Source organism: Mesitornis unicolor, unplaced genomic scaffold, assembly GCF_000695765.1.
Source record: "Mesitornis unicolor isolate BGI_N332 unplaced genomic scaffold, ASM69576v1 scaffold24058, whole genome shotgun sequence".
Taxonomy (NCBI): domain Eukaryota; kingdom Metazoa; phylum Chordata; class Aves; order Mesitornithiformes; family Mesitornithidae; genus Mesitornis; species Mesitornis unicolor.
In genome coordinates, this window is record NW_010201505.1 from 40176 (window position 1) to 49456 (window position 9281).

The window sequence follows — 9281 nt, forward strand, 5'->3', positions numbered from 1 at the left end:
TGGCTGTTCTTGATCAAAAAACTACAAAGAAACTGATTTACTTTTTTTAGGATTCTGTATGAAACTGTTCAATGTTTCCAAGCTAATAAGACTATGCTAAATATCGTACTTAAAAAATATTCTAAGAGATAATCTTGTTAGAAGAATAAATGGAAGTGCACATGTACACTTACAGAGCTGTCTACATACTCCAAAACAGATTTAAAATAATTAATCCTAAAAGTTGTAACAGATCAGATTGCAATCCGTATCTGTAAACACTAAAAGCAGCAATAACTGGCTACTGAAGAACAGGCAGTGAGACATTTTCAAGTTTCAGCAGTAAAATTTCGAATTAATAATCGCTAGTCCTAACTCATCACCTTATTCACATTTGTTGTGGAACTTAAAGAGACTGCTCTGAGGGGTAAGAACTGTGAGGTCAAGCCATCTAACATGGTTCATCTTCTGTAGCAGTACACTGTGATGTTCAAACAGCAGTTAGCAGTTGTAGTTATGCTGTTATAAACGGCTTCATCTAGTAGTCAAACAATTAATATCAAAAGTTGTTAAAATAAACTGTGTTAATGATCACAGGGTTTACTGTACTGAAAGTACAGATTAATAATTAAGATTGCATACACATACACTGGCTCATATACCCTGTGTTTTAAAAGAGCAGCGCAGATTCACCGCAGCCAAGAAGAGAAGGACAGACCGTGGAAGAACAGCAGCGAGAGGTAAAAACAGACGTAGGTGAGAACAAATGCTTTGAGTGCTTCTGCTATGATCAGCCTGTTGGCCAGTGTCAGGGTCTGTGAGGCTGGCCCGCCTCGTCTACCATGTTAAGTACGTAAGTGGCAATATCATCTTCAGTAGGTGCATCTGAGACCACCCAGGAATCACTTGCCCCAGTCACTTGCCGACGGCAGACAGGACAGTTTCTGTGACGATCACTCCTGTTAGGAAGCCAGAGAAATGAGTGTTTTTCATTGATGGTCTCTTCCTGGACAAAAACAGCCAAAAGAGCACCCAAACAAACAAAAACAAACCCCAGCAACCCAGTGAGAACTTCAAGAATGATCAGGTTAACTGCATTAGACCACCTATACATTTTTTGTTTGTTTAAAAACCTTTTCTTTGTGAGGCAGATTGGCCATCAATTCCAAATGCAGCTCCATTCTTTGAGTGACGAGTTTGGAGTCACGTTCCTCATAATCAAGTTTGCCCTGGTTAAACAGAATGCATCAAGCTACCTGTCCAGAAAAATTAAATGGAAATCCACTGTCTAAATTAATTCCTCCTATCTTTAGATATTCAGCTGGGGTACTTCAGAAACCAGCCCCCACAAGCTTCCATTATCAAGAGAAAAGGGAAGCCTTTTCCTGGGTTATTCAGTCCACTGAAGTTTAGAATTGGTCCCTCAGGTCCCATCCTGCTCCACCCACTAACGCAGGGGTCCCAAACAATTATGCTTCTGAGCTGGGTGCCTCTGCTACACGTCTAGGTGAAGAAGCAGCAAACCTTAAAAACTGAATACCAACAAGAGAATGGTATAACTCAAACTCAGTTAGGAGTTCAGCTGTCTCATTAGCCAAAGTAGAATCTAATCCGCTCTCCCCAGGTTGCTAAACTAAGCCCTGTAATGCTGATAGATGTTGAAATATTTTCTCAGGAGAGAGAACCAGTTATACTATCAGACCCAGAGATTTTTACTGTTCTTTTCTTGTAAGAACATAGTGTTATAAAAGTAACTTCCTTTATAAGCCTTTGAAAAAGTGACAAAACAAATTCTTAGCACAAATTGTGTGACTTAAATGTAGAATGGCTTGCAGTAACTACTTTAAAAAAAGCCTTCAACTGAGAACACCTGCATCACCTAATGCTAGACTGCCAGAACACCTGCCTGATGCTTGTATGGCTTCTGCATGGTCAGAGAGCAGCTCCACAAAGCAGTGTTTCTCTCAGTTTTCCAACAACTGGTGCATCAGACAGATGCAGAAGCTGAAAAGCTGTTCAATTTACTATGAAGCTGAACATACATCGTAAGATACAAGTTATACAGAAGTTTGAAGGTGCTGCTATGGAGAAGAAATGTAAAAAAAAAAAACCCTCTGTTGATTATTTCCCAAATAAGTGATAAGACAGTTCAACTTGCCTTCATATTTGTATAGTCTTACAAACTCTTGTTTTTTTTTCCTTAAAAAGCAGCTTTCACTGAGATTTTGTGAAGCACAACATGCCAGCACCAGCACATACCCTGTCTTCTCTAGTTTTTGAGCAAGAATATAAGAATTTAATTTTACGAGAATAAAAAGGTAAGGAATTACAAACCAAATGCTGAAAAGCACTTTCACATCTCTTTTTCAAAAATTAAATTCTTCACAAGATGTTTACAAATTCTGAAATTCTTCTTTCCTTCTGCAGCAGTCTAATTTTACTCAAGCTTATGTATCATATGTATATTAGCTTGCAAATATCGTCAGACATTAAATTATATGAAAATCAAGGAATCTTGATGTCAGATTAAACTGAAATATGTCAGACAGTTGGTATATAAAATAATTAATATCCTTTAATATGTATTACCATTTATCAATGCATTTCTGGCAGAAACTGTGAGCACACGGCAAGATTAAATCAGCACGCCCATCCATGCAGATGCAACATTCCTCTTCATCTGTCAACTGCTTAACCCTGCAGAAGAGAAGACAGTGTATTTCTCACAAATAACTAGTAAGTTTTATATTTATGCCCCACTAACTACACTAGTTATGACAATTTTAGTAATAATTAGTGATGGACAGAAAGGAACACCTGTGCTTATCTGCAAGTACCAGGTAATTTTGTGAATGGACTCGTTACATCATCCCAGCCTATGTGAGCAGACAGCCTCAAGCTACCAACAAACAGCAGTAAGTTAACTAAACCAAGCTAGAATATACATTCAGGTTTTGTGGCATGTGGTGCTTTTGGTGTTGCAAAGAGTTACGCAAATCCTTTTTCACATCAACAAGGAAGTGTGAGAAGTTGTAACTTAGACATCACATGAGTGAGTAGAAGAAAAGAAAGACTGTTTACATTAAAGGCAGGAGAAGAATCTGCCTTCCTTGCAGTGTCAGGGTGGACTATTTCATAATGAACTTTATCAAATTTCTGTATACTGGCTGATATCCTAGATTAAAACACGCATGTTGAGATGACCGCTACCAGAATGCACGTTCACTAATTTCACATGCCATCAAAATGCCAAGAGCTAAATTGCTCATTAGACTGAAAGGGCTGGTTTTAGCTCGTACACTTCTCATCATTGTTCCTTCAAACTAGGACCGTCCCCCAAGTTGACTGTTACCACAGCTTTTCAAGTTAAGCTTCTAGGTGTTCTGGGGGGGAGGCGGGGGGGGGGGGGAGTTAATTAGATCAATCCCTGGGAAATACATTTTCTTTTCATCTGTCTTCATTTTTTCCCAAATAATAGCTAACTATATCTAAAGTTCCTAACAGTAGTATCTCAAATATTTGCACGATCAAGACTTCACAGGACTGAAAAGGAGCAGCTAATCCTTAGCTTTCACTGACCTAACCTAACTGCACATGTAGAGTTCCCTGATTTCATAGCCATGGCTCAATTCCAAAACAGGCAGGTAACTGTTCTAAAATGTTTTAAGTTTTCCAAAAATCCTTATTTGAGAATCCCTTCTGTGGCTTGGGGCACAGAGGTCACATTCTAGAAAGAACTGCATTTCAGGAGAGACAGGCCACCTTAGCGATGGCTTTTATATCTTGGGACCTTGTCTAACGGTATAGAATAGCCAGCTAATGGACAGCAATTAACATGCTTTTGTTTTACTCTTCAGTAGGTCCGTGGGGTTTCCTTTCAATCTGCTTTTTGAGAAATTACTTTAGAATGCTTTGAGATTTTTTTGTAGAATTGCAATGATGATACATACAGTGAAGACACCAGTTTCCAAACACCACGTATTTTGATTAGCTCGCTATGCTCCTTGGACTTGCTCCCTTTCATTTCCCTCCTCCACACAACTCTGAGTACTAACTTTTGATCAAAGCACTTCAATTTTTGTGATTTGCTGGTGTATACACAAGCACTTAAAACAGGTACCCTATTTACAGAGTTTCTGGAACCTAAGATTTAGCCACAGGACTAAGCTTCTGAAGAAATGGTAAAAAACAATAGTGTCAAACGAAGGAAATGCTTGTCTCTTCACTATCATACAGCATAAAACACTTACAGATATTCTGGAATGCTGTGAATAGGAAGTGGACATTCCAGAGAAACAGGGTATTACTCCAGTGCAAGAAGTTAAGGTAAGAAGAAGAATGAGAAAGATAATATTTGCTATTTTTGGAGAGTGATGGCTAGCCTGTGCAGAGAGCTGAAAAACGTGTAAAGGTGAGAAGAATTTAGGCAAATGGGAAGATAAAATGGAAAAACAAACAGAAGATTTCCCTGGTGTAAAATATTTGAAGGTGCTTCAGCCTGTCCATTTCTTAATGACTTGAAAAACTTGGCTAAGATACAACTGGCAAACACCAGCTCACTAATTTCAGCATATTACTAGCATGTCAAAAAGTACACTCTTTTGTTGTTGTTATTTGTCACTAGCACTGCCTCAAGCAATGAAGTTTACACAGAGGATGCTCATTGCCCCCATCTCAAAGTCTGAAACTGAAACTCAACTAAGAAACTTTATATCTACTCACTGACTTTAGCAACACATGAAGTTGTTTCGCATAAGCATAAGGGGTTTTTTGTTTGGTTGTTTGCTTGAAGTAAAAGGCCACTTCCAGATACACGTGTGTTCTCATATAACCATGTATCTTTGAGAAAGAGCAGGAAAATATGCTTTCCCAAATATACTCAGTTTGATACCGAATGCTAGCATTTTAATAACTCAGAACAGCCAATAATTTAAAATTATTTGTTCCCAAAAAAGAGAAACTGGAAATTAAATGAAAAGAACACAGTCTGCAATCCACTGACATTGACAGAATGACAACATAGCTCACCCCTTTCTCACTCTAACAGCTGGAGTGTGACATTCTAAGAGGTAACTGGCTAGCAACTTGTTAAAATACCTGGTTACCAGCTCATCACTGTTTGATATAAAGGAACTACACCATTTACTATTTTTTACCGTAAAACGTATCTCTACCTCACTCAAAACTGAATTAGAACTCTGAACTAATTCAGAAAGTTAAAAGTAAGAAATTATTAGTAGCAACATTTCCACACAGGGAAAGGGTGACAAGCTTCTTGCTGTTACATTCAGTATGAACTGAAGTTATTGCAGGTGTTGACCTCAGTCTTTTGCTTTTCCTCTAGTTAACAAAGCAGGATGTCAACATGTGTGAGACAGTTCACATTTTTCCAGTCTTACAAGTTACATTATTACTATAATTGATGAGTTTCTAGTGGCAACAGATGGGAACATTCACATGCCAAAATGTAAAAGAGGAAGAGAAAGTTTAAGCGGAACAATAACAAAATCTGTTTAAACAAACACTGTCAAAACCCCTGGATTTGTAGCTGCAGCTGATGCCATTTCCTCCTGCTTCCTTATCCAGGAGACTCAATATCTACCATGTTTATAATAGAGCTGGTCATTAAAACGATTGTTCTGAAGCTAAGGTATGGTAGCACCAACAGAATTACACTGAAGGACACTACAGCTCTCTTGGTACACGAGAAGGTGTGTTATTCATGTTTGCGATGATACAAAGTCTGCATCTGCCAAAACAATGCAGTTTTGATCATTAAGTGTTTGTAGCTCACGTTTTAAACAGAACTTGCAAAATATTTATGTTGTAACTGTGCTCAGAAGCTAGAGTATATCAAAATACCTTCCCATCCACAAGCTGGCCTGACAAGATGACACAGACATCAAACTCTCAGCAGCTTCTTCAGAAGTACCACTCTGTGCAAGAACTCCTGCTGCTTGACTGGTGATGTCTCTATAAAGTTGAATGAACTGATACAAGTTCAAGATTCTGGAAGCTTCCACGATGCCAGTTGTTTTATTTATCTTAAGATATAAGAATTGTTTACAATTACATATCAGATTTTTACTTGACATTGCTCAAAATTCTTTTAATGCACTGCAGTTCTCATGGCAGTAGTCACCTTCTCAAGTGTTTGTTAGTATCTTAGCAAATCGCAGCCTGCTTCAGTAACAGTTAAGGCCTGTGAACACAGCTATTTCATCAGGTGGAATTACTGCAGTTAGGTCTACATTTTTAGGACAAGACAATTACCATCACTACTCAAATGGTCTAAGTTGTGGGTAGGGATCTAATGCCTAAAAGCCCAGGCTAATCTTAAAACAAAGAACAGAATAGTCAGACATTTAATATTTGAACTTAAAATAGCCTACAATGCCAGCTGTCTGAATGAAAACTAAGAGCAAATAGAAAATGACAAACTGTTAGCTTCAAACAAAGTTTGAGATGTGGCTTGGCTTAAACTGCATGTTAAGATTTCTCAGTGTATTCCGGGCCACTTATGGATGTTACTTGATAGGATACGGAAGGAAAAATCTCCCCATTAGAAAAAGCAAAGTTAGTTTTGTCATGCTCTTCAAACTAAGTTAAACATTTAACTTTTAGATTGGTTTTCTAAGGAATCAACATACACAGTTACACTACCTCAACTAATAATGCTTGGAATTGCTGATTAACTTCTACTAGTATCAAACTATGTAGGTTCCCAGTTTGGTGTACTATTTGATTACCATGACTTGACCTTACAAATCATCAGAATTCATGATTAATAGGCTGTAAGTGCTTCATTGGAAGAGATTATTCCTTTCAACTTAGTTATGAACATGTTTTTGTTAAGCTGCTTTTTGCAGAAACTGATATCAAACAGTATCCTTGAATACATCATCTGTATCAAAATATATACTCAGAATATATGTAGCAGATGTTGGTTTTTACCAATAAAAGTGACAGTCCCCAAATAGCTGTACACAAAAATGCTACCAAATTTAAATTTTCAACAATCTTACTTTAGTACATATTATCCGAACGACCACCTTCCAGAAAGCAGAAGAATCAGAACCAGGCTGCACTTCAAATAACAGATGTTTGTCTTGCCCAGAAGTCAATTTTGTAGTACTGAAATAAAGAAACATCAGTTTTACATCACGTGCTAGACTTGCAAAGACCAGCAACCTCAATCACTGTGGTATTATTTATTGTTCACCTACGAGCTCTTTATCCTTAAAGACATTTTATCAGTACTACCAAGAGACATGAAATTAAAGAGTAATAACCTTAGCATGTCATTAAATATAAAATATACAGTCCGTTTCTCTTTAAATTGCACAGTAAATTTCAGAAAATGATGTGCAAGTCTTTTGATCCAGCATCAGCAAGCAAGTGTCCTTTATAGACATTTTAATTCATTACAGTAATCATAAAATCTTGTGGTCCAATCTAAAACTGTTTTTTCCTTACTGTGTATGTAGGAGAAAAAAAAAAAGCATGCAAGTACCAACACATGCAGATGAGGTGTATTTTTGTTAGTAAATGTTAATAATGAAGCAGTCTGGTGAAGGCTTTAGGTGATCCTGAGAGTTTTGCAGGTTTGTGTGCTTTTTTAATGGAACACAGACACAGAGGTCTAGTCCATAAGAATCAGAACAAGCTATGTTAAATTCAGGCTGAAGAAAACACCGTAAAGGAGAAAAAAAAACCCCACAACCTTGAGTAACAATGGTATTTTGGAGTTAATTATACTGAAATATGCTTAGATTCTCAAGGAAAACATAAGGTAATGTACTTCAAAATCTATTTATGTGTCTACCCAGAAGACAGCTATCTGTTCTTGAAAGTCATTCATAAAAGTGTGACGCTGTACAAAATTATTTCTAAACTGAAGACAAATTCACATGATAGTTAAACATCAAAAGCTACCAAAAGCCACACACTACAAAGCCCTTTTCAGCATGGACATATCAATCTCATGTCATTTTATACCATAAATATTGAGTGGAAATGTCAACTCTTGCTTTTTGTTCATTTAATTTGTTCACTGGGGGTTGGACTGGATGATCTTTAAGGCATCTTCCAACCCAAACCATTCTATGATTCTCTGATTTGTGTTTACCATCAATGTATCAGTCAAAAGGCAGGCTATGAAAAATCTTACTTGTGCAGCCCTTTGCTTGTGATTCTCTCATTCACGGGTTTCAGACAGTAAGGCACAACTCATCTTTAATGAGGAACCGCACTGCATGTCCACAGATGTGAGACAGAGGGTCACAAACAGTTCTGGCTCTGGTACTATCTTCCTAGTGTAGCTGTACTGTGTTTATAGGGCTCGTATTGCTACTTCCTACCAAAAGTGGTGAAGAGGGGAAGCAGCACTGCATCTATAGGGGGCTGATGGAAGAAGGAAGAGTAAGGGAACAGGTAACACTAACAAAAAGATACTGCTGAACATCTACCTCTTATCAACTTCTAAGAGAGAAGTGACACTTGCTGAAAGAAGAGTACTGGAGAAAAGTGAACTTAAGGAGGAGAAATTGCTTTGGTTTGGAAGTGTAATTACAACCATTATAGAAACTTTAAGAACTGAAGGAAACATTTCAAAACCAGATGGTCAGTTCTGGCTTAGCCAGCACACAGGAATATATTGCATACAGGGTCTCTGTAAAACACGAAGAAAGGAAACAAAGTCAGGCTTACACATCATTGAGTTCAGCTACTCTTCCCAGAAACTCTTCATACGTTAGGAAACCACTTTCTTGAACCAGAGAGGCATGCTTTGCTACTTTTTCTGGCAACTTGTTAATTACAGTTTGTGTGTGGTTCGAAATTTGTTGACCCATGGTGAAGTTCTTCACCTCAGTTCCGTAGAAAGAAGTTCTCATTCACTTGCAGAGTCTCTGCTAAAAATATTTCAGAGTTACATTTGTGTGGTTTATGAATGGCTACTCCCTCATTTTCTTTTAGAGTTCAGCTACCCACTAACCAGTCTACCTATTCTATAGTAACACAACTTGAACAATCAAACCGGAAACAAAGCAGACCACTTGGAAGAGACTGGAATGCCACATCAACAACTTATGAAAAATGTATTAATTTGCTTACAGCAATAGTTGTATTAAATAATCTTTCATGCAGATTTTTCAGCAACTCCAACACATACATACAAATACATTCAATGGAATGGAAAAGAAAATCTTAAGATGACAATGGTAATTTATGGCAATATTTGTTTTTCCTAAATATCTGTGCATGTGAAAGCCAGAACGTCTACAAATAACTATATCAATGTA

At 37.5% G+C, this 9281-nt stretch overlaps 1 protein-coding gene across 1 annotated transcript; it reads right to left on the minus strand.

Annotated features, from left to right (window-relative positions):
• Positions 1–607: 607 nt before the first annotated feature.
• Positions 608–8892, minus strand: RNF141 (ring finger protein 141). The gene is made up of 5 exons (XM_010190121.1): positions 8689–8892; positions 7005–7113; positions 5842–6023; positions 2569–2676; positions 608–938 (listed from the first exon to the last, which is right to left on the minus strand). Exons 1-5 carry the CDS (start codon positions 8871–8873, stop codon positions 788–790), a joined length of 735 nt encoding a protein of 244 aa, XP_010188423.1. The 5' UTR covers positions 8874–8892; the 3' UTR covers positions 608–787.
• Between the last annotated feature and the right edge of the window lie 389 nt (positions 8893–9281).